Genomic DNA, 27,510 nt, shown 5'->3' with positions numbered 1-27,510 from the left:
GAGGCTCTAATACTACAAGCCACTACGTCTATGTAGTATTGAACTTGTATTATTCTGCACCCGAAAAGACGATAAGTAATTATAAAATACTTCCACCTACATTTTTGTTAGGAGAGATCTAAGCTTTGGAGAGGAGGCTCTAATACTACAAGCCACTACGTCTATGTAGTATTGAACGGGTATTATTCTGCACCCCCAAAAGACGATAAGTAATTATAAAATACTTCCACTTATATTTTTGTTGGAAGAGTTCTAAGCTTTGGGGAGGAGGCTCTAATACTACAAGCCACTACGTCTATGTAGTATTGAACGGGTATTATTCTGCACCCGAAAAGACGATAAGTAATTATAAAATACTTCCACCTCTATTTTTGTTGGGAGAGTTCTAAGCTTTGGGGAGGAGGCTCTAATACTACAAGCCACTACGTCTATGTAGTATTGAACGGGTATTATTCTGCACCCGAAAAGACGATAAGTAATTATAAAATACTTAAACCTCTATTTTTGTTGGGAGAGTTCTAAGCTTTGGGGAGGAGGCTCTAATACTACAAGCCACTACGTCTATGTAGTATTGAACTTGTATTATTCTGCACCCGGAAAGACGATAAGTAATTATAAAATACTTCCACCTATATTTTTGTTGGGAGAGTTCTAAGGTTTGGGGAGGAGGCTCTAATACTACAAGCCACTACGTCTATGTAGTATTGAACGGGTATTATTCTGCACCCGAAAAGACGATAAGTAATTATAAAATACTTCCACCTCTATTTTTGTTGGGAGAGTTCTAAGCTTTGGGGAGGAGGCTCTAATACTACAAGCCACTACGTCTATGTAGTATTGAACGGGTATTATTCTGCACCCGAAAAGACGATAAGTAATTATAAAATACTTAAACCTCTATTTTTGTTGGGAGAGTGCTAAGCTTTGGGGAGGAAGCTCTAATACTACAAGCCACTACGTCTATGTAGTATTGAATGGGTATTATTCTGCACCCGAAAAGACGATAAGTAATTATAAAATACTTCCACCTCTATTTTTGTTGGGAGAGTGCTAAGCTTTGGGGAGGAGGCTCTAATACTACAAGCCACTACGTCTATGTAGTATTGAACGGGTATTATTCTGCACCCGAAAAGACGATAAGTAATTATAAAATATTTCCACTTATATTTTTGTTGGGAGAGTTCTAAGCTTTGGGGAGGAGGCTCTAATACTACAAGCCACTACGTCTATGTAGTATTGAACTTGTATTATTCTGCACCCGAAAAGACGATAAGTAATTATAAAATACTTCCACCTATATTTTTGTTACGAGAGATCTAAGCTTTGGGGAGGAGGCTCTAATACTACAAGCCACTACGTCTATGTAGTATTGAACGGGTATTATTCTGCACCCCCAAAAGACGATAAGTAATTGTAAAATACTTCCACTTATATTTTTGTTGGAAGAGTTCTAAGCTTTGGGGAGGAGGCTCTAATACTACAAGCCACTACGTCTATGTAGTATTGAACGGGTATTATTCTGCACCCGAAAAGACGATAAGTAATTATAAAATACTTCCACCTCTATTTTTGTTGGGAGAGTTCTAAGCTTTGGGGAGGAGGCTCTAATACTACAAGCCACTACGTCTATGTAGTATTGAACTTGTATTATTCTGCACCCGAAAAGACGATAAGTAATTATAAAATACTTCCACCTCTATTTTTGTTGGGAGAGTTCTAAGCTTTGGGGAGGAGGCTCTAATACTACAAGCCACTACGTCTATGTAGTATTGAACTTGTATTATTCTGCACCCTCAAAAGACGATAAGTAATTGTAAAATACTTCCACCTCTATTTTTGTTGGGAGAGTTCTAAGCTTTGGGGAGGAGGCTTTAATACTACAAGCCACTACGTCTATGTAGTATTGAACGGGTATTATTCTGCACCCGAAAAGACGATACGTAATTGTAAAATACTTCCACCTCTATTTTTGTTGGAAGAGTTCTAAGCTTTGGGGAGAAGGCTCTAATACTACAAGCCACTACGTCTATGTAGTATTGAACGGGTATTATTCTCCACCCGAAAAGACGATAAGTAATTGTAAAATACTTGCACCTCTATTTTTGTTGGGAGAGTTCTAAGCTTTGGGGATGAGGCTCTAATACTACAAGCCACTACGTCTATGTAGTATTGAACGGGTATTATTCTGCACCCGTAAAGACGATAAGTAATTATAAAAAACTTCCACTTATATTTTTGTTGGGAGAGTTCTAAGGTTTGGGGAGGAGGCTTTAATACTACAAGCCACTACGTCTATGTAGTATTGAACGGGTATTATTCTGCACCCGAAAAGACGATACGTAATTGTAAAATACTTCCACCTCTATTTTTGTTGGAAGAGTTCTAAGCTTTGGGGAGAAGGCTCTAATACTACAATCCACTACGTCTATGTAGTATTGAACTTGTATTATTCTGCACCCGTAAAGACGATAAGTAATCATAAAATACTTCCACTTATATTTTTGTTGGGAGAGTTCTAAGCTTTGGGAAGGAGGCTTTAATACTACAAGCCACTACGTCTATGTAGTATTGAACGGGTATTATTGTGCACCCGTAAAGACGATAAGTAATTATAAAATACTTCCACTTATATTTTTGTTGGGAGAGTTCTAAGCTTTGGGAAGGAGGCTTTAATACTACAAGCCACTACGTCTATGTAGTATTGAACGGGTATTATTGTGCACCCGTAAAGACGATAAGTAATTATAAAATATTTCCACTTATATTTTTGTTGGGAGAGTTCTAAGCTTTGGGAAGGAGGCTTTAATACTACAAGCCACTACGTCTATGTAGTATTGAACGGGTATTATTGTGCACCCGTAAAGACGATAAGTAATTATAAAATACTTCCACTTATATTTTTGTTGGGAGAGTTCTAAGCTTTGGGAAGGAGGCTTTAATACTACAAGCCACTACGTCTATGTAGTATTGAACGGGGATTATTGTGCACCCGTAAAGACGATAAGTAATTATAAAATATTTCCACTTATATTTTTGTTGGGAGAGTTCTAAGCTTTGGGAAGGAGGCTTTAATACTACAAGCCACTACGTCTATGTAGTATTGAACAGGTATTATTGTGCACCCGTAAAGACGATAAGTAATTATAAAATACTTCCACTTATATTTTTGTTGGGAGAGTTCTAAGCTTTGGGAAGGAGGCTTTAATACTACAAGCCACTACGTCTATGTAGTATTGAACGGGTATTATTGTGCACCCGTAAAGACGATAAGTAATTGTAAAATACTTCCACTTATATTTTTGTTGGGAGAGTTCTAAGCTTTGGGGATGAGGCTCTAATACTACAAGCCACTACGTCTATGTAGTATTGAACGGGTATTATTCTGCACCCGAAAAGACGATAAGTAATTATAAAATACTTCCACCTCTATTTTTGTTGGAAGAGTTCTAAGCTTTGGGGAGAAGGCTCTAATACTACAAGGCACTACGTCTATGTAGTATTGAACTTGTATTATTCTGCACCCGTAAAGACGATAAGTAATTGTAAAATACTTCCACTTATATTTTTGTTGGGAGAGTTCTAAGCTTTGGGGATGAGGCTCTAATACTACAAGCCACTACGTCTATGTAGTATTGAACGGGTATTATTCTGCACCCGAAAAGACGATAAGTAATTGTAAAATACTTTCACCTATATTTTTGTTAGGAGAGATCTAAGCTTTGGGGACGGGGCTCTAATACTACAAGGCACTACGTCTATGTAGTATTGAACGGGTATTATTCTGCACCCCCAAAAGACGATAAATAATTGTAAAATACTTTCACCTATATTTTGAAAGAAAAAAATGATTGAAATCCAATGTTTTTGTAAGAGAAAGAGTACAGATGAAATGTAAAATCAAATATTCATGCTACATCAATTATGTCTTTGTTAAACAAGTAGAGTTTTATTGAGAAAGCGTACGAATGTATGTTGAGTTAGAAAGTTTCTTTTTCTTTTTTTTTTTAGGGGGGATTGATTTGATGATTCCCCCGTGGGTACACCCCTGCTTTTCAGTACAACGGCTATATAAGACATGCACCCACAGTTTAAGGTAGAATCCGAACTACCGTATTGAGTTCAGTACTCTTATACCGAGAAAAATAGTTGGGTTCTTGACACAAGAACTTTAATTCGATTTGTGAAAGGACTGGATCTGAAACTGCTGAAGAGGAATGCTTAAGTATAGACCAACCTGGGTGCACAAATGCTTCCTTTTCTTAAAAATTATGGGACCTACGGTAGTCGGGTCAAGACTTCACTTAGGAACTAATAGGTCGGCTATCCAAAAATACAAGTTTCAGAATCCTGCGATACTCACGTAACATTTTTTATAGAGGGAGTTTTTCTACGGACATGTAATTTAAAGTACTCACAAACTCCCTCTATAAAAATTGTTGCAGAGTACCGCAGGATTCTGAAACATGGATATTTGGATAGGACACATACTAGTTCCTAAGTGAAATCTTGACCCGACTATGGTAGGTAACATAGTATTGGAGCTATGGACCTTCAACGTTCATATTTTCATGTTTTCAGCAGTCTATAACTCCGAAGGAAGCATTTGAAGCATTTGTACACCCAGGTTAGTCTATACTTTTTGTCTTATCTTGGTGTTAGGAATCATCTCCCTAACGTTGTCGGTGTTGTTTTGAAACACCCTATATATATATATATATATATATATATATATATATATATATATATATATAGGGTGTCTTAGATACAACGTCCAGTGCTTATAAATCAGAAACGGCTGGGAATAAAAAGATGAAACAAAAACTGAGATAGGAAAATGTCATAGGGCACATCACATGGTGTTGTTGTGGTGACCCCCAGGGCCCTCCTTAAAGGGGGACCAGGGGTTAACTTCAAATTTTCAAATGGGAACATGTATTGAATCATACCTCATTCGGTAGCCCTTTAAAAACGAAACAACTTTTGTAGGAAACAATTTTCGATTTGGGCCACCGTTTTCAAAATGGCCGCAAAAAGTGGGTCTTGTATCAGATAAAACGTCCAGTGCTTATAAATCAGAAACGCCTGAGAATAAAAAGATGAAACAAAAACTGAGATAGGAAAATGTCATAGGGCACATCACATGAACCCACAGGACCCACTTTTTGCGGCAATTTTGAAAAGAGTGGCCAAAAGCGAAAATTGTTCCCTACAAAAGTTATTTCGTTTTTCAAAATCTACCGAATGAGGTATGATTCAATACATGTTCCCATTTGAAAATATTTGGGCGCGGTCCACCTCCGGTGCTTGGGGTCCCTGGTTCGATCGCAGCTCGCGCCATGTGGACTTTCTGGTGGACAAACACCGTGCTCGTGGGTTTTCTCGGGGTTCTCCCGTTTCCTCCCACTTTCTTCATTCCACCATTTCATTCATTTCTCATAATTACTTACTCCTTTAACCTAACCGGCATAACCATGGAACGTAAAACTCAAAGATTTCACTTCATTTTCCATTTGAAAATTTGAAGTTGGCCCCTTGGTCCCCTTGAAGAAGGGCCCTGGGGGTCACCACAACATCATGTGATGTGCCCTATGACATTTTTCTATCTCAGTTTTGTTCCATCTTTTTATTCCAAGCCGTCTTTCTGTTTTCAGCCGTTTCTGATTTATAAGCACTGGACGTTTTATTTGATACAGGACCCACTTTTTGCGGCCATTTTGAAAACGATGGCCCAAATCGAAAATTGTTTCCTACAAAAGTTGTTTCGTTTTTAAAGGGGTACCGAATAAGGTATGATTCAATATATGTTCCCATTTGAAAATCTGAAGTTGGATCCTGAGCCTCCCTCAAGGAGGGCCCTGGGGGTCACCACAACAACACCATGTGATGTGCCCTATGACAGTTTCCTATCTCAGTTTTTGTTTCATCTTTTTATTCCAAGCCGTATTTGATTTACAAGCACTGGAGGTTTTATTTGAAACACCCTATATATATATATATATATATATATATATATATATATATATATATATATATATATATATATGGAGAGAGAGAGAGAGAGAGACGTTGAAATTGAAAGAAAATAAATCTTAGATATAGTGTTCAAATGAAAAAGGTATGTAACGTCGTACAAATAAACCGGTTGAAATAGCTACATGTCGCTTTGGGATAATATAGTGCGACATCTAGGGAAGAGAATATAGTGTCCGCGCGTGGTTGTGCGCATGATGCGCGGGCGCCTCTCACATGACGCAGGAGAGAATCAGGCAGTTAAGTGTTCCGTCCCATTGAAGCGGCAATGCATGTGAGGAAATCATGGCGTTCACATTGAGAAATTCGGCGATTCCGGAGCACCGAAGTGTTGTCAGATTTCTGACTACGAAGGGGTTAAACTCGCCAATATTCATCGCCGGATGGTGGCTGTATACGGGGAGACTGTGTGTCTGACAAATAGGTGAGAAAATGGGGTCAACGTTTTCATGAAGGCCGGGAGAGTTTGAGTGATGACCCGAGACCAGGCCAGGCAAACAAGCTCAAATGGGAGCAGTTTGAGCATCCGCCCTACAGCCCGGACATGTCGCCCTGCGATTTCCATCTCTTTGGTCCGGGAAAAAAAAACCCTCAAAGGGAAGCGCTTCTACTCGGAACAGACTGAAGGACACAGTGGAAGACTGGTTGCTGTCACAGCCACAGGAATTCTGGGAACAGGGAGTTGAGTTGAGTTGAGTTGATTTTGAGTTTAACGTCCCTTTCAGCAGCGAGACTATATGAGACGGGACCTACTGATTAACGTGGAATCCGAACCACATGAGCTCCCGCCGGAAATCGAACCCGGGTCTCTCACGCCAAAGGCGCGTACGCTAACCGCTTAGCCACACATGAGCTCTCTGGGAACAGGGAATTCAGCTCGTGAAACAGTCGCTCAAGCGTTTGGTGATTACTTTTGAATGAAGACTTCGATTTACCCACAGTTCCATTTCGTACCTTTTCATTTCAACACCCCTCGTATATTTCGGTACCATAATAGTACATTCCTCAGAGAAATAAAAGTACTATTACGTACCGAAACGTAACTAAAAGTACAAGTATTTCATAATTTTGTAACAAGGCAAGACAATGTACAATTAAATGTTCTCTATCTTACTAGCAATAGTATACCTTCCGGGTAAAAGTTTCGAAATGGTAGCCCATTGATTTCCTAGCTGACGTTGTGCATCAATAATGATGCGATCTTCTTCTGCAGTCCACGGCGTTTTCCTTAGCTCTGGGTTTAGTTGGTTGTGCCAGCGTTCTCTGCACTGCTTGCCTAATCGGAATTTACCATGTTGTTCGTTCAGCTGTTGTGCTATGAAATTCCACTTGAAGGGTCCATATTTCCCAACTAATTCTATCAGAGTTACATCCTCCTAAAATAAATAAATAAGAGTATAAGATACCATACTCACACCGATAATACAACCGCGCTTTTATCGATGCGTAAACCGACTTCCTAGACAAAAAATAATTGATTAATTTTTATTTTTATGTCCTTTGAGAGCCTCGAGGCTGTACAGGACGAAATCTACAATTTTAAAGTTGGATCTGAACCCGATGCTCCCTCACCGAAAATCGAACCCGTGACCTTGTGCATCAAAGACAAGCGCTCTAGCCACTAGACTAGGGAGGACGGCTGACATAAGCATTTGCTGTTAAAACTCGTTTGTGTGTTAAACGCTACGTGATACGTGGACCTACAATTTAAAGTGAAATCCGAACCATAGTATGTTCAAAATTTTGAATGCTTCCTTTGAAGTACCAAAGTGTACAAAGTGAACGATACCATGTACAGAAGACAACTTGGTCAGAGTTCGGGGCATCCATAAATAAAATGAAACTAATTATCCCCTTATCGAAAGATTTGACTAGCAACATTTAGTGATATAAAGCGAAGAAGAATAAAATACTTTCGGTAAGTCAGGAATTTTAGTTACACACTACATGCAAAAGTTACATCCTAATGTTGAACCAAAAGGAATGATTTATTGCATTGCACCGAGCAAGGTAAACACATAAAAGAAGAAATTCTTAGCTTAACCTGTAAATAAAGATTTCAATATATACAGGGTGATTTTTTAAAAACTCACGGCTTTCATTTGGGTTTAGAATTTCTAACTGAAGTCCGATTTTCATGCAATTTGTGGCAAATGGTCAAGGAAGGATAGGAGATTTATGGGACTATGTGTACTGGTTTAAATTCATCCGGGGTAATTTCGATCACGCCTCAAGAAAAACAGTAAATTTTCGCCAGTGTACCCTACAATTGGAATGAGATTTTGGATTTTTTAAAGCGAAATTGCAGAACACAAATTAAGTGTTAGTAGTAACACCCATAAATCACATGTGGATAACTGTACCCGGTTTCTTGCCAGAAACGATGGAGAGATTTCTTGGGCGACCTAAGGAGTTGATAACTGACATCTTCCACAACAGCCGCCTGCGGGGTCCGATGTGTCCCTATCTCACTCAGAAGCGATCCTGTTTCTTCCAATTTATTTACTAGGGACCACATTATGTTCCTGTCTGGGGCAGAACGTGAAGCAAATTTGTTTTTGAATGCCCTTTGCATAGCAACAACAAATTCTGTTCTCCAAAACTTTTAACGACAAACTCGTGTTGTTCCAAACAATATACTATTCTCACTGTGCCCTGATCATACTCACACAGTAGCACAGAACAGTATAGCACAATTCCCAATACAGCGGCCCAGTTTCCTGCTTCTTCTTAACCTTGGTGAGGTTGCCATCTAACCCAAAAAACTCAAATCTCCACACCGCACTACACCTCGTTCCAATTGTAAGGTACACTGGCGAAAATTTGAGGCGTGATCGATATTAACCCGGAAGTATTTAAACCGGTAAACATAGTCCCATAAATCTCCCATCCGTTCTTGATCATTTGCCTCACACCGCATGAAAATCGGACTTCACTGAGAAATTCTAGACCCAAATGAAATCCGTGAGTTTTAAAAGAATCGCCCTGTATATATATATATATATATATATATATATATATATATAATCGATATTAGCTTTTCTTGTATTTGATTTTAAATAAACAAAAATTTTATTTCATGCTAGTTGAGATTTTATTTTCACGAGCATCAAAATGACGCTACACTACATCAATTATTTATTAATTATTGTAATTTAATTTTTGGCGCTGAACAATGAAGGCGACCACGAAAACCGACGGAGCGATGCGCACGGAATATTAAAAAGTTTCACGTACGATGACAATACCTTTGGAGTTAAACACTAAAGTTTGTGTAGATAATTACGATTGTGTCTTTTGAAAACGTTGTTGATTGAAAGTTTTCCTTCAGCTTGCGTTGCACTTCATAACACTAGCAAATTTTGAAAACGGGTGGAATTAAAAACATTACATCATCAAAGTCGTAGTGGAAAGCACTTTTACATTATTTCACTACTATGAAAATACAACTTAACAAGGATTGATTTGTGAGTTATTACTTTAGGATTTTATCCCCATTTTGTAAACGATTATTTGTTTCTTGAGATAAAATTTGAAAAATCTCTTCATTTCAGTTAAATAGATAGCGTCTTTTGGAATCCATGGCAGGCAGCTAGCATCACAATGCGGCTACCTCCTCACTTCGAACAAAGGATGGCGGAGAGATATATTGCTTTGGTTAAAATTAATTCCTTTAGAATTTAAGCATTATTCCTGTTTATAATGATATATTTTTGACACACACAAAATATAATTATTATCACTTATTTATATGAACAACTTGGAAATATCACACTAATTACTAAAACAGGTACATTAAATATAGGCTTCATTACACCAGTTGATATATTTCATAGGTGGGTGAATGTGAATGCGTCGTTGACGCAAAATTTTACCAAACTTGAAGTAAAACTAGTGCAGACGGAATTCTGAGAAAACAGAACTACCAATAGATACGGTAGTAAAAGAGGAAAATACTGTTAGCTTCTCATTGAAGTTGAAACCCATTGAATATAATCCTTCTAGCACCATTTATTCCTTCATAGCGTTAGCCACTAAACCAACTTGAACGGTTGCTATTTATTTATTAATTACAGTTGCAATTTAATAGTTGACTTATATATATGCTTGTACAAGGGAGGGTGGAATAGGTTAAACTACTACACCGGATTGTCAGAAAACATCCACAAACCTGGTGTTAGGTAAGGATTTCTATTTATTTTCATTTTTGCAAAATCAGTAGCATTGTTAAGAGCTTCTGTTGAAAGAACATTTAATGGTTGTAGCACCGGGTTCGTTTTCGGTAGAAGCACAGAACTTCAGTGATGACTAGCATCAAGAAACAATCGGGAAGCTACTTGAATTACGAAATAGCGAATCTCTCTAAGAAATAATATGCTAATTCCGGCTACGTCCGTGTCCCATGTGATAGTGTAGTCCTGAAACCTTTCTGCAACAACGGGAAGTTGAAGAGATAGAGTCTCAGAGAACGGCAATAGACAACAAGACTGGCAATGTGGAGCTGGCGGCCCCAGTGGAGCAGCGCTGTATCATTAAATTTCTCCTGAAGGAAGGCGTGCAACCTGCTGAAATCTTCAGAAGATTAAATGCACAGTTCGGCGAAGAAACTCTCTCAGTCGCAAGTGTATGAGTGGTGTTCGAAATTCAAGGCAGGAAGAGAATTCGTTCTCAACGTGGCCCGTACTCCATGCCGAGCTAATGTAGTCAACGAAACCAACATTAGTCGGGTGGAGCTGCTCATTCTGCGTAATCGACTCATCAGTGTGAGATATGAGTGCGAAAACAAACATTAGCGTGGGAAATGTGGAAACGATCATCCACGGACACGTGCACTTCAGGAAAATCATGGCCAAATGGGTCCCAAAAATGCTAACGCTCGACCAGAAGCAGGTACAGAAAACAGTCTCATCTCAGGATCTGCAACGATTTCAGAGAGAAGGCGAGAAGAGATTTTTTGCAAAGGTAATCATCTACAATGAGAGATGGGTGGTGCATCATTACACTCCGGAGTCAAAACGCTCCAGCACAGAGAGGAGACATCCAAACTCGCCGCTCCAGAAAAAAATTCAAGGCACAAGCGTCCGCTGGCAAAGTGATGCTAACAGTATTCTGACATAAAGACAGTCTGATATGCACTGATTTCCTGGCACGTGGGGCCACAATCAATGCGGCGTCTACAGCAGCCTCTTCCGGATCAAAGTCAAAGAAGCTTTCAGAAGAAAACGACCAAAGACAGTAAAGGATGGCGTCATCCTGCATGAGAACACATGCCTTCATACGGCCACGACAACGATCACAGCTATCACCAAACTTGGAGATCCTAAAGCATCTCCTGTATGGCAACGATCTGTCGCCTTGGACTTCCGTCCTTTTGGTTCCCTCAAGGAGCACTTGGGAAGACAAACATTCCACAAGGCGACGAAGTCAAAACGTGTGTGCTGAAATGGTTGAATGATCGTCCCAAATAATATATGACACAGGGATAGGGAACTCCCACATTGATGGGACAATTGTATGCGTGTACATGGAGAGTACCTTCAAAAAGAACAGTAATTGATTCGCATGTTGTCTTCTCTATGTAACAGAAAAAAAAGAATTCCGTTTTACATGCCATTCGATCTTTTTTTTTTCTTTCTTTTTATTGTACTTATTTACTTTTAGTTTCTAAGTATACCTTACCTGTATACTCCAGCAACCCTTCGTGAGAGTTGGCTTCAAAACTGCCTGCCACCGTGTGAATACATCCGGACGCTCAGGAAAGTCCTCCTTAAATTTGTGCCATTCCAATTTGCCTTTATTCTCTTGTACAAGTCGTTTCAGCTTTTCATCCTAAAAGGTATCAAATATTAAGATTTTGTAGTAGCTTTCCTTAAACTATTATTATTATTATTATTATTATTATTATTATTAATATTAATATTAATAATAATAATAATAATAATAATAATAATAATAATAATAATAATATTCCAGTTATTTTAATATTCCTAATTGGCTTTTCTAGACACACAATAATAAATTAGCAATGAACTTAAAAGATACTTCCATATCATATTATATATTCCTACCAAAAAAAAATCACGTTAAATGTCGAATTTTCGCAAATCAGAACTGTAAGAAAATGTCGCGGGATTTGATATATGAGAAATTGTTAAATATGACATAACTTTTTAAAAAAAATTTAAAAAATATTAATACTGGTGTATAAAAACTTCTTGCTGTTCCGCAGAACAAACTAACTAACTCTATGGCCTATGGCACCCGGAAGTAGCATGCCGCGTTCACAAAAGCTCTCCATTGACTTCTATCCTTAGCGAACTAAATCCAGTTTCTATTTTGTATTATTTCTGCGACAGCCATCTTAATACATCGTGTTTCAAAGAGAATGGACTTGATTTTGGACGGTAATAATTGCATAACATAGGACGTGCCAGCCAGGAAATGAGTGGTGTTTGAATTGGCGTGGACTAGAGTTTTAGAAAATCGCCGTCAGATATTAGTCAATGTGTCTTCTCAGTTTGCACTCAGTCAGGAGTAAGATGGCGTTTGCTCGACAGAAGGTGTCTTGTGTGCTTCAGTTTGCAAAGACTGAGTCAGTGATTTCGGTCCAGCGTGCTTTTCGTCGATGTTTTGGCACTGATTTGCCTGCACCCCAAAACATTCGTCGTTGGTATCGCCAATGTGAAGAGACAGAATGCTTGTGCAAAGGTAAGAGTCCAGGTCAGCCTCGCACTTCCGAATTTAGCTATCGTCTAGATGTTGTTCATGCTGCTGATGGTGGACACACAGAGCATTTGTAATAACATTGCCAAAACATGAAAATTTGTTAGTATTTTGCAATTTATCCCAATTTTGTAGTTTTTTTTTATCAATACATATGGAGTTTTAAAATCAGGTATTTTTTAAACACCCTGTATGTACTATCGTCTGATTTATGTCAGATTTTCCAAATTGTCGTATTCCGATTGGACTTCCAGTTAAAATTTTGAAAGCGTTCCTACTTTCTTCCATTCTGGCTACATGACCCGCCCACCCCAGCCTCTTAGATTTGATGACTCTATCAATGTTTGGTAAACCGTATAAATTACGTAGTTCCTCATTATGAAGTTTCCGTTATTCTGCATTCGCGTCCCTCATGGATCCAAATATTCTTCTCAGGATCTTGTTCTCAAATACTTTCAGTTTTTATTCTTCCCTCAGAGTAAGCGACCATGTTTCGCAACTATACAGAACAACAGGCATGATGATCGTTTTAAATATTTTTTTAAGCTTCAAATTCTTCGACAGAATTCACGACAACAAAAGATTTTGAACAGAATAATAAAACATCCGCACAACATAAATCTTATTTTTTTGTGCTTCCTTTGTGGTTGGCGAAGACGGTGAAGATGTCAATAATATTGCTGCAACTTTTGTGCAGAGTGCCCACGCCGAAATTTAATTCTGAATCCTTCGTTGTTGTTGTTGTAATAATAATAATAATAATAATAATAATAATAATAATAATAATAATAATAATAATAATAATAATAATAATAATAATAATAATAAGTGTCCTGGCATGTATACATGAGAGTTCATAGACATGCCAAATCTAGCGGATTAAATTAGTGAACAAACTTACAAACTTTTAAAACTTGGTAACTTTTCTCTACATTCATAATTATGCTATCTGATTTTTTTTATTTATTTATTTATTTATTTATTTATTTTTTTTTTTTTTTTGTATTTTTCCCCTTCCTTTGAAACTGAATGAAATGGCATTCCTATCTATTTTATGGTTATCATTATTATTTATTTTAATAGTATGCGTTTTGAGCAATGTTTCAATCTTACGTAACCATTTTTCCAAAGTGTCGACCCTGTATCTATCGTCTTCCCAATATATAATGCAAGTTTGATTTCAATTGTTTGTTGTAATCACTGGAACAAAGAATTGAGGTTCTATAAAAGACATTTTTCGATGTGTTAATTTTTAATTTAATCGTGTCGAATTTGAACATATTTTGCAGTATTTCGAATGTATAGAGTTAGCATAAAAGATTCATTCGTTTTAAAAAGGCTATACTTTCAAGAGTAGTACACATACACTCATGTCCAAAATTATTGTCACATATCTATAAATATGTTGTTGTAGGAATATAATTTGATAACGAATTCGTCCGGTATTTCTCATAATGCAGGGGTGCCCACAAAGGGGAGCTATGACGCAAACTGCATCATTGAAATATTTGGGGTGGTTAAAAATCTATATAAATGTGTTTGAGGGGGTGTAAAAATTTATCGAAAAGATTTTTTTCATGGAAGAATACCTACGGATAGACAATTGAGGGGGGGTGCGTCATGGATATGAGGGGGGTGCGCACCACTGCATGTTAGTATGTGTATAATCGACAAAGACACGTATGTGGCAAATTTCATGTCAAAAGAGCAGAAAATAAGAATAAAACAAAAAAAAAAAAAAAAAACTTTCTTGTCCATTTAGCAACATTTTATGTTACTCATTGTAATTTTCGCACTTATAATTCTTTTCCTATGAAATTTACCACAAATATACATTTTCCGATTATACACATAGTATCAATATTAAAAGTACCCTGCGAAATCATTATCAAATTATATTTCCATAACAAGACAATTATAGATATGGGACAATCATTTTTGACATGACTGTACATACATGAAAGGTATAGGAAACAAACACAAACTCAGTTTGTATTGTGTATTCCAGGTGGCAGCATGAGGGGGACACAAGACGGGGTACCCCACATTGGCACATCCAGGGTTGAATTCAGGGGGTAGCCCGGGGGGGAATCTCCCCCCCGAAGAAAATTCATTCCCCCCCGGAGAAACTCAAAAAATTTCAGTCACAAAATGTAGAAATTACTTCACCCAATTATTTGCTTTCTTTCCGTGCACGTGCAGTGGGTGAACACGAAAGGTGAAATGAGGAGTTTGCGAGCGAGTCTCAAGATCTTAAATCCAGAAATGACCAGCGATTCCCCGAATGTAGTCAGAGCAGGACAGGACGAAATAAGCGACGACGAAGTGTAGAACAGTGTAAGTTTTAAGATAACCTAAAATAATTCAATGTAGCACTGTATATGTCAAGTTTCAAAATAACAGGACCCTAAAATAATTCAATGTAAATTTGATTTGATTTCAATTTAGCGCCCCTTTCAGCATCAAGGCTATGTAAGACGTGGACCTACTGCTTAACGTGGGATCCGAACCACATGAGCTCCCACCGGGAATCGAACCCGTAAGTCCCACGCCAAAAGGCGTGTATGCTAACCGCTTAGCTACGGGTGAGCTCTAATTGAATGTAAAATGCGCTGTGAAGCATTTCTAATTTTAGACGAACCAAAGAGTTGACAAAAACAAAATATCGTAATCAAATTTAGAATTTTCAATAAAAACAGTGCGTAGCTATCTATCTAAAGAAATATGGAATGAAAAAAAACATTTTATATCAAATAAGAAATTTAAAAAAACAGTACATGTCTAATTGTAGGTTCCTCTAATAGTTATTACTACAAAACTTATTATAATAATAAAAATGTTATTCCCTCTTAATCAGAAAATATACAAAATACGTTTTTAATACAAGAAAAATGTTTAAAACAATATTTGCAACACATTATGTTCGTGCGGTCCTTTTGACCGCGCGCGACTACTTTTTACTTTTTCAGCGCGATTTCTCGAGGGTTAATTAAAAATAATTCAGTTAAAGGGTGAGATTCAGAGTGCGTCATTTAGAGGGATCAGGGAGGAACAGTTATCACTCCTGGGTTAGAGATTTATATATAATTTATCAATATGATAGTAGTATATAAGTGAAAGATTGTTATTGAAGGTGATAAAGATCCTGCTCAGTGCCGTGCCATGGGGGAGGGGCAAGCGAGGCGACGGCCCCAGAAGTCGAAGTAAGAGGCGCAAAATTCGGGAGAGAAAAAGAAAAGAAAAGAAAGAAGGAAAGAAAAACAGAGGAATGAAACACATGTGCACATACATAAAATGAAAGGAAAAAAGTAATGAAAAGTGCTCAAAATCAAGGAAAAGCAGGGTTTACTTTTTAAAATTTTCTCACCTTTCGCGGCTGGTCTGTCGACCTCACTCATATATACGGGGGTGCCATCGTATACTCTCGCGCCAAGCGCTGATTTTCCACGACACGGCACCAATCTACTGAAGAGTACGTAAACTAAACTATTGATGTGTATGCAGTGAAGAAAACAAGGCTAATATGCTTGATTTAGAATCAGAAGTGTGAGAAAGAATGATAACTTTTTGTTAAAATATTCCTATGTATGTTTGTTTTAGGACAAAAAATATTTGAATTAATTTAAATCTTTTTAAAAAACTTCTACATTAGTAACAAACAGTAACTACTGAATATAGGAAATAATAACAAAAATAGCTACTGTAAATAGCAGTTAAAATTAGTGTAAAATATTTTTGCCAGTCTTTATTTAATGTTTTAGATAAAATTAAACGATTTTTTTTTAAATCATAATCTCACATTGAATATTTTCAGCAATTAGTCTCAATATTAGGTAAGATGTGGATGTGAATGGAATTGTTAAATATGCTGCTTTCTTGCAAAAATACAGAAAAACAACCCTTCCCCCCGAGGAGTTGACATTCCCCCCCGGGTGAAAATGTCTGAATTCAACACTGGGCACATCCCGTATCGCTAGATTGGGCCTATTGGTGAGGATGACCTAGCTTTGTTCTCCTGGCCTCCCAAATCTCCTGATTTCAAGCCCTGCTACTTGTTCCTGTGGGGGTACGTTAAGGATCTTGTTTACGTACCTCCACTACCGCAATCCTTAGTCAAGCTCAAGGAACGCATTAGTGCTGCAGTGTAGACAATTGACAGGAATATGCTACAAAACATATGGAATGAGCTCGAGTATCATCTGGACGTGTGTCGTGTCACCAAAGGGGCGCATATTGAACGTTTATTGAGTGTGTATAAACTTGGTGAGTTTGTGGTTCTTTTCATATATATTTCATGTGTGTGTACATGTAATACTTTTGAAAATATAGCCTTTTCAAAATGAATGAATCATTTATGCTAGCCCTGTATTGTGTCGAAGTTCAACAAGATGCCTACTGTACCTTCCTAATAAACTTGAATACGAAATTTATTTCCATTGCTATACATTGAGCGAATTCAGCACATTGAGCTACGGATTACTTCGTTTCCATAATGTGTTCGAGTTCTTTCTTTTATTAGAGAGTTTGAAAAATTTACCACAAATCATGACCGAATTCATGTTGCAAAGTAAACAAAGAAAAGAACAAGATAGCAGGTACTAGCCAGTACTTAGTAATTGGTTTTTGCTTCTGAAATGTTATATTCTACAATGTGAATAATTTAACAATTTAGCTTAGAATACATTCCGATGAACGGCATTTGTATATTATGCCTGAAGTATTGACGAGAAATCAATGTGTGGACACAGTATGTCGGAAGAGTAACGGAACTTTTTTCTTTACAGATAACTACTAGCGCCATCTATTCAAGCGACACATCACCGGAAAGCTGGATATCTGCTCAACAAAACGAGACCACAATCATGAGAACCGATTAAGGGAGTGTCAAAAAAAAAAAAAATGAAATGAAATTTTTGAGTTTTACGTCCCACGATTATGCCGGTTAGGCTAAAGGAGACGGTGATGATGAGTAATGAATGAAATGATGGAATGAAGAGTGTGAGGAAACGGGAGAACCCCGAGAAAACCCACGCACAAGGTGTTTGTCATCACAAAGTTCACTTGGCGGGAGCAGGGTTTGAACCCGAGATCCCTAGCATCAGAGGTGAACGCTCTACCACTGAGCCACCAAGGGAGTGTCAAATTAAAGCAAGAATCGTGAATGTATCTGGTGTCACCTCGTCACAAAAACACGATGGAGCAAAGAGACCATTTAGTTTCAAGCTAGGTAAAACATTTACATACGTATTGGAAATGATGAAACAAGTGTATGGTAATGAGTGCTTATCTCGTACACGTGTGTTCGAGTGGTATACGCGATTCACGGACGGTTCTGAGTCCTTGGAAGACGACCTAAAGCTAGGCAGATCAAAAAACAAAACACGCGATGAATTGGTGGAACAAGTGCATAAAATGATCTCCTACAATGCGAATTCGACTGTGAGTTGGATGATGAAGGACTGAAATACTACTAAAGACATGATTACGAAATTTTGACAAAGGATTTAAAGAAACGGAAAGTCTGTGCTCGATTTGTTCCGCAAACCTTACTGCAGACCTGTCACAGTTCGTGACTTTTTGGCTAGAAAACAAATCTCCGTATAGCCGTGAGACTATCTCCTATTCCCAAAATTTAAATTGGCCACGAAAGAAACATTTTATTACAATGTTACACACGACCAGTTTGCCGTGACGAGAGTCAGTGACGCGATTCAGAAAGGGACATTAAAAACTCTATGCTAGCATTGGTTGAACGTTCACAGCAGTGTATTGATGCAGAAGGGATGTATTTTGAATAAAATAAACTACAATTAGTAAAATACCTAATTCTTTCTTTAATTTAAGAAATTCCGTTATTTTTCCGACATACTGTGTATTGGATCATCTCTACAGGAACACATAAAGGTTACTACAATGTTAAGTTTTGAAAACTGTTGTATACGTTCCATTACTTGTTACAGTCACCTTGGTTTACTTACCTCTAGTTTAGTCCACCGAAGCCTTTTACCAACATTATGACTTCTACTAGTATCGTCAGTATTTGAATCAGATAGCTCCTCACCCGAACTGTTACCACAGCTTGACTGGGACCTATTAATTTTATCAAGAAATCGTTTCGTCCATTAGTGATAAATTTCTTATACAGCAAGTAAACTTTTCTTAAAACTTAAGAGGCCTCATCCCGGCCCAATTAAAATACCGCTAATTTTGCAGTAATTATGTGATATCTTCAAATAGATAAAAGATAATTGAAATATGAAACAAGAGCGCCCTAGACAATATTATTTTGCGTGAGGTACCGTTATCACAAGTCACCTAGTAGCTTTCCTTTTTCAGCCATCTAGAAACGCGAAAATAAATGCCGATTTTCAAAATGGCTCGAAATCGAAAGCAGATAAGTGAGTTGTGATAACGGTATTTCATGTAAAATGATATTATCTAGGGTGCTCTTGTTCCACATTTCGATTATCTTTTATCTACTTGAAGATATCACATAATTACTGTAAAATTAGCGGCATTTTAAATTCGTCGGGATGAGGCCTCTTAATAACAACATCTCCAGAAAATGAAGACGTTTTAGTTCAATCAGAATGATAATCAATAATAATAAACAGGCAATTGTCTCGCATATCTTAATGGTTTATTTTATATTGCACTACTATCCACAACCATCTAAGAATTTCCACAACTTGAAAAGTAACGGAAATCTCCTGAAATGTTTCTTTCACTATATACACGAATACATTAATAAATATTAACACAAAAATATAATAATCTGAGCATTAATAATAAAATCTGATATCCAAGATGGAAACATTTGAAATGTGGTGTGGCGAAGAATGCTGCGCATCTCATGGTCTGAAATGACAAGGAATGAAGACGTACTAAAGGAAGCTAATAAAGGCCGACAGATCATAAAGATAATAGAAAAAAAAAAAGCATGCTTGGCCATCTTATTCGGCACTCTGATTGGATCACCGTGCTGATAGAGGGAAAGGTAGAAGGAATACCAGTAAGAGGAAGACCAAGGATAGAATACCTAGATGCAGTTACGAAGAAGAGACCTTACCAAAGTATAAAACAGCTCTCCCAAAGGGGAGAAAAGTTTTAAAATTTCCATGTTGCCCACCAACCTATGGTTAAGGTGAACAAGAAGATATTTTTTAAACTACATATATGAACATAAATGTTTAGCAAATCCTCAAAATTCAGCATTGTACAAGTCTTGTTCGGAAAGGAAAATTACAACAGCCAGTATTTATTTTAAAAAAATGGGTATTTGACAAAATGTCTACTACAATGTATTTGGTGAATAAGGATTATTTTTGCACGTAATTGCAGTTATTTCCCAAACACTTGTTAAGTCGGAGTAATAGCTTTGGTATCCCACAGTCATAGAATTCTACAGGCTTGCTGCTAGAACCATATTTCAACTTTGTTCTTGACCTTTTTCATTGTAATGAACAAGATATTTCTTGATGTGAATAAACAAGTTGCTAGGTGTCAAGTCAACATTGTATGTGGATTGCCCAAAACTTGTGCTTGGGGAAAACGTATAACGGAGCGTACTTGGCGGTATTCTGAATCGACGCAGCCACTGTAAACATTACTGTAAACATTCCATCAGTAATGAAGAAGAGGCGCGAGAGGGAAGAAGAAGGCTGACAGCCAAAGCCAGTATAGCCAACTAAAGCAAATTTTACTTCTCCGTCTACAAGGGTTGTAACCTTAATTCATAGCTACACTACGTAGATCACTTCCTTTTATATCTTGATATTTAAAGACGTCAACGAGTCAGAAAAATAACCTACGATTGACCATACACTACTAAAGCCTATTTTTATGAAAAATAAAATCTTTAAGTTTCACGTCCCACGGTTATGCCGGCTAGGCTAAAGGAAACGGTGATGATGAGAAATGAATTAAATGGTGGAGTGAAGAAAGTGGGAGGAAACGGGAGAACCCCGAAGAAACCCACGCACACGATATTTGTCCACCACAAACCTCACTTGGCGCGAGCTAAGATCGAACCAAGGACTCCGTGCAGCAGAAGCGAACGCTCTACCACTGAGGCACCGTGGCTCGAGTCTATTTTCATGTCCTTTCAGAATAAATAAAACAACATATCAAGTTGTGGCATAACGACACACAAATATATTCAGAATATCTTAAATAAAGCCAACACTTGAAGAAATTTTCCTTTATTTTACCATTAAAAGAATACACTAGGTTGTTGAAAAGTTTTTCATTAGTCATGATTTTAAAAATGTATTAACTAAAATATTCAGGAACCAGTGAATTTGAAAGTAGGTTTTCCTGAACATTTTTGTTCTTCTTCTTCTTCTCATTTCTATAATAATAATAATAATAATAATAATAATAATAATAATAATAATAATAATAATAATTATTATTATTATTATTATTATTATTATTATTATTATTATTATTATTATTATTATTATTAATACAGTAGAGCGACGATTATCCGAAGTAATTGGGGGACATGGGTGTTCGGAAAACTGGTTTGTTCGGATAATCGAACTGTACATGTTTATTTGCCAAAAAGAAGTATTGTACAGTAAATTTATTCATAAAAAGAAGTGTGCTGATTGTTGAAACACAGCGACTGGCGGCTTGGCCGGTCAGCAGCGCCTTATGAAGGTCCCATTAGAAGCAATGTTCCGCCAGCGGTGGCTCAGTGCGGCGACTACTGTGGGAAACTTGGTTTGGGAGTGAGGGGGATGATGGATGATAGGGTGGGAGAGTAACAGGTGCGAGCGAGTACACAGTTCGGTTAAGCGGTCGTTCGGTTGACCGACGTTCGGATAATTGACGCTCTACTGTATTATTATTATTATTATTATTATTATTATTATTATTATTATTATTATTATACCAAAACGAATCGCACGGGTGAATGAGGACAGGATTCATAGTCAAATTCCAGGTCAGACTCTCGTGTCCATGCACCGCGACATAAAAAGATCTCAAACCAGTTTCAGGATTGGAATGTAGGATGCGTTCAATCAAACGGTCCACAGTTCGATGCAAGCTTTAAGATTTTACTGAGATGAAAATTTCAATGCAATAACGAACTTTAGAGTATTTCTTTAAAAGAGAGTAACTAACGCATTTTTAACACTGTTTAAAAGTGATAGTATGGGTCCACTTCGTTTATTGCGTCTTTTTTTTTAAAAAAAAAAAAAATCCTGAACAGTTTCAGTTTATTAGAACCCTCGCTTAAAAAAAAAAACGCCTATTGTGACTGAAATTACTGAGAAATCTCTTAATCCTCGCACTACCTAGGTATTTTTTGTAGCGCGGACTACCAAGGGGGGGGGTCATTTTGTGCCCACCTGTTAAGATTAAATATATCTCCCAAAAGAAACTAATTAGAAACTTTGACGAAAATCTACAGTTACTGGAATGAACAGTACACGGAATACAACTATTTATTATGCTGCCATCTATGAGTAATACTTCTAAATGTTAGTCACGTTTTCTACCAACGGGGGATACTTTGTGCCCAGTAACTTAAAAAGCAAATTTTATGAGGCACAATAACGTTCAATTTGCACCACCGTAAGGTATACGCTTTAGCTAAACATGTTGAGCAATAATATATATATATATATTTACAATTTTAAATAAAGGACTAGAAGAGAAATTCCAAAAACCATACCGTGGTGGGTACAAAGTATCCCCCCCGTAGGTAGTGCGAGGGTTAAAGATACAATAAGCAAAGTGGATCCATACTACCACTTTGTAAAATGAAATTAAAAATATGAAAATCTTTGAGTTTTACGTCCCACGGTTATGCCGGTTAGGCTAAAGGAGACGGTGATGATGAGTAATGAATGAAATGATGAAATGAAGAAAGTGGGAGAAAACGGGAGATCCCCGAGAAAACCCACGCACACGGTGTTTGTCCACCACAAAGTTCACTTGGCTGATGATGCTGCGATCGAACCCGAAACCCCAAACACCAGAGGTGAACGCTCTACCACTGAGCTACCGCGGCCCCCACTTTGTAAATAGCATCTTTACTGCAATAACTGATGTTAGTGAAGTTGTAGAGAAGTAGAATCATTTGATTGAAAACGAAATAATCCTCAATATTTCTTCTCAGAAGTATTGTTTTCTATACGGTTTAACGTAAAGAGTAATTGACAACTTAATATGAATATGAGAAGCATGTATTCAAACAATTCTTAGCTGAACAAGATTTGGTCATTGAGGGAAAAAAAAAAACACATTCACAAAGATTAGAAATAAATTGTAAAATGACAATAGCAGGACTCACAGCGGTCTGGTCTCTTGTAAATAGTTGAAAAGTGACAAAAAGCACACGAAAAAGTGACCAAAATCTCATCATGCCAATCTTTCCTTTGTCAATTTCTCCATCACTTCTCTCTTAGTTTGTTGTTTTGTTCCATCTTTTCTTTTTTACTTCTTCTTTTTGAGCCTCCTCCTTTCTTAGGTTTTCTAAGTATGCTTTGTAGTTACGGTAAGCAGACAGCAGATGTAAGAAGCTTCTGAGTAAGTGGAACCAGTTCTGGCCTATTTCCGAATTTCTTCATCCCAGACATTATATTTAACTTAGCATTGAGAGTTCTCAAAGCCATGAAATATTCAAATTCATCACCTACTCTTGAGAAGAACATACAAGAAGCATAACACTAGACGAGCATGGTGAACCACACAAACACACACACACACACAACGTTGAGCGGAGCGTTAACTATTACGAGAGAAAACTAAAAGACTATTATGATAGAAGAAAGAATAGACACAGCAGGGTTCTGTGTCAATTCACTTTTATGGGCGAAAGTGTGTTTTGGATGGAAAAGATACACGTAAAACATCTATGGAAAAAAAGTTCTGTTCAGCGATCCCCAGGGTATAAATTCGATGTATTTAGTTATACAGAATACTAATTTTGAAACTCAAGGATGAATGACTGTGTCGATTCACTTTTATGGGCGAAAGAGTGATTTTGGATGGAAAAGATACACGTAATACAGCTATGGAAAAAAAAGTCCTGTTCAGCGATCCCCAGGGCATAGATTCGATGTAGTTTGTTACACACAATACAAATTTTGAAACTCAAGGATAGAGATGCAAGGGCTCGGAAAAAAAACGGCTTTTTTGGAAAAAAAAACTCGGTTTTTTCTGCTTCGCTTTTTTGCTTGGGAAATTTTGGGCTTTTTTGAAAATGTTGCTTTAAACTGATAAAGCAGACTTTGTTTCGCCTCTCTACAACAATAAGAACTCATTTAAATAGTGGCTGATGCAGATAATAATATGAAACCTCGAAAATAAACCATGAATTTCAAAAAGATTTTTTAAAATTCTTAACATATTTACATTATGAATTCTAAAGGATTAACCAATATATGTAATAATATTTTAACCTCTTATATACAATAAGTACTTTAAAAAATGATACACAAATAAGTAGCAAAATTGTATGTAGTATTTTTACTTCAAAATATCACACACCCTCTTTTTGAAGCAAAGTAAAGAAAAACAGGAGAGAAATCTGCACATCAAGAGCTTCGTTTCGGGTGGTTCTTACATTCTTAAAATTTTTCAGTTAAGCTTTAATTTTCCCTACATTGTATGAATATTTCGAACAAATTTTTCACTGATTGATCACATACGTAATAATCTGTTATCACTTATCAGGTGCTTCGGATCTGCAAAATCGGTAAAGCTCGCAAATTCTGTAATGCACTGACTGCTAGTTAAGCTTGTTCAGAATCGGGAAAGTATCGAATTTTCTGTTCATGAATCATATACGTAATAGACGGTTCATCTGAGCGTATGGTTTCATAGGCTGTAGAATATATAACCACCATCATGGTTTACCCAATGCTGAAGGTTTCTAAATTTTTAACAAGAAAATTTAACATATAATTACGAACCTTTTTTGTTTTTACAAAAAAGAAAAACCGTGGAATTCATTTAAAAAGAGTGGAAGAATCAATCACTGTTCCAATTCACAAGAAAGACGACAGAATTGATTGTAATAATTATCGAGGCATTTCTCTTAACATTCTATTAATAAGATTGTCCCTATACGCAGATGAAATTATTGGAGATTATCAGTGTGAATTTAGTCGAAATCGACCAGATATTTACCATTCGACAAATACTCCAAAAGAAATGGGCATATATTACCCAGTACATTAACTGTTTATTGATTTTAGAAAGGCTTACAACTCGGTAAGGAGGGAAACATTGTACAACATTCTTACAGAATTTGGAATACCGAAAAAGCTAGATTTATTAAGTGTTTAAATGAATTCCAGAGTAAAGTCCGAGTAGGAAAATGCGAGCTTCCACGTCGAGATTGGCCTGAAACAATGATATGCGTGATCGCCGTTATTATTCAGCTTTGTTCCAGAGTACGCTATAAGAAAAATCAAAGATAGAACCAGGGCCTAGAGTTGAATGGTATTAACCAGGTTATGGTGTATGCTGATTATGTAAATCTGATAGAACGATTGAAAGAAATGCAGAGGCCTTATTAAACGCTTGCAGGGACATGAGTAAATGCAGAGAAATCTACATACAATGAAGTTCACAAGGAAGTTATGGCTAATTATGAATGCGTTAAAATGTCAATTAATACTTTCGACACAGTGGATACTTTCAAATATCTTGGATCAATACTACCAGACCAAAATTTTATCCACAAAGAAATTAAATGTCGACTAAAATCAGGAAATTCTTGTTATTATTCAGTTCAAAATATTTTGTCGTCGCGAATTCTGACAAGGAATTTAAATCTTAAAATATATAAAATGATAATCAAGCCTGTTATGCTTTATAGTTATGAAACACGGTCGCTTATGCTGAGGGAAGAACGCAGACTTAAGTTATTTGAGAATAAAATTCTGAGACGAATATTTGGACCCAAGAGGAAGGGGAATGGGGAATGGCGGAAACTTCATGAGGAGAAACTACATAATTTATACTGTTTACCAAACTTCGTTAGAGTCATCAAGTCTAGGAGGCTCAGGTGAGCAGGTCATGTAGCCAGAATGGAAGAAAGTAGGAACGCTTTCAAAGTTTTAACTGGAAATCCAATGGGGAAACGTCCATTAGGAAAATCTAGGCCCAGATGGGAGGACAATATTAAGATGGATCTAGCAGAAATAGGAATACAGAGTAGAAACTGGAGTGAATTGGATAAGGACAGAAGTCAGTGGAGAGCTTTTGTGGCCATAGAGAAAGAGAGAGAGAGAATACATTTAAGTTAAGCACAACTGCACAATAGACATGAGTGAGTGGTTAGCTTTCGCGCTTCTATCGTGAAGTCCGGGATTTAACCACGCATTCGACCATTTTGGCAAAAGTTTTTCTTAATTCCATCTGTGAATGTAGAGATAGTGCGTGTACTGTGAGTCCTGGCCGACTTACTTTCTAATCGTTTTTAAATCTTTGTTATTATTAATTACCAGCAGTGATTGATTTGCGAAGAGGGTTAGGGTGGGGATGGATTCCGGATTGAAGCCTCTACTCCAAAATTACGGAATTTCTAAAACAAACTAAATATTTGTTTTGCCTTTACTCATAAACTTCAACCTGTCCTCAAATAAAAAATTAGGAATTTTTAGAAAAACTAAGCATTAATAAGAAAAGCCCCTCCGAAAATACTTTTCTAAATCCGCCACTGATTATCAGTATAAAATGGTCTTCAAGGTTGTATGTGGAAGATTATAGCTGAATATACAAAACCAAACGAAATATTTGTTATGCCTATACTCATAAACTTAAGCTCCTCCTAAATAACTAACTAACTAACTAACTCTATGGCCTATGGAACCCGGAAGTTCAGTGCCGCGTTCACAAAAACTCTCCACTGACTTCTATCCTTAGCTAATTGCATCCAGTTTCTACTTTGTATTCCTATCTCTGCGAGATCCATCTTAATATTATCCTCCCATCTGCGCCTAGGTCTTCCTAATGGTCGTTTTCCTATGGGTCTACCAGTCAAGACTTTGAAAGCGTTTCTACTTTCTTCCATTCTAGCTACATGACCTGCCCACCTAAGCCTCCTAGACTTGACGACCCTAACAATGTTGGGTAAACCGTATAAACTATGTAGTTCCTCGTTATGAAGCTTCCGCCATTCCCCATTCTCGCTCCTCTTCGGTCCGAATATTCTCCTCAGGATCCTGTTCTCAAATACTTTCAGTCTATGTTCTTCCCTCAGAGTAAGCGACCATGTTTCGCAACCATACAGAACAACGGGCATGATTATCGTTTTATATATTTTAAGCTTCAAATTCCTCGACAGAATTCGCGACGACAAGAGATTTTGAACCGAGTAGTAACACGAATTCCCTGCTTTTAGTCGACATTTAATTTCTTCGTGAATATGATTTTCGTCTGTTAATATTGATCCTAAATATTTGAAAGTATCCACTTTATCAAAAGCATTATTTAATATTTTAACGCCTTCACAATTTGCCGTATTACGGTCCCGACGCACTTCCATATATTTAAATGGAAGCTCCTCCTAAATAAAAGATAGAAATTTTTAAATAAGAGTTAGAAAAACCAAACATTATTCAGAAAAAAACCCTCCAAGATATTTTTCTAAATCCGATACTGATTATTTCTATCAAATGGTATTCAAGGTCGTGTCTGGAAGATTATTGTTAAATCATTGCACAGCTACAGTATAACGGAAATGTGGAAGTACGCTGTGGCAGATATATTGAAAAACGTACGCTCTGATGG

The 27,510-nt window shown here is 37.0% G+C and overlaps 1 protein-coding gene across 1 annotated transcript in view; it reads right to left on the bottom strand.

The window, feature by feature from the left end:
* The window catches only part of LOC145682422 (uncharacterized), a 190,315-nt gene that overhangs the window by 84,706 nt on the left and 78,099 nt on the right, over positions 1-27,510 (bottom strand). Inside the window, exons 4-6 of the mRNA XM_081754052.1 lie at positions 18,732-18,843; positions 11,710-11,859; positions 7,159-7,406 (exon numbers count right to left, since the gene is read on the bottom strand). Of these exons, the coding sequence (XP_081610178.1) occupies positions 7,159-7,406; positions 11,710-11,859; positions 18,732-18,843 (510 nt within the window). The remainder of the gene's footprint in view (positions 1-7,158; positions 7,407-11,709; positions 11,860-18,731; positions 18,844-27,510) is intronic.

The sequence above is a fragment of the Thermobia domestica genome, chromosome 3 (assembly GCF_964235325.1).
Source record: "Thermobia domestica chromosome 3, izTheDome1.hap1.1, whole genome shotgun sequence".
Classification (NCBI taxonomy): domain Eukaryota; kingdom Metazoa; phylum Arthropoda; class Insecta; order Zygentoma; family Lepismatidae; genus Thermobia; species Thermobia domestica.
This window is presented reverse-complemented; position numbering and strand designations above follow the sequence as displayed.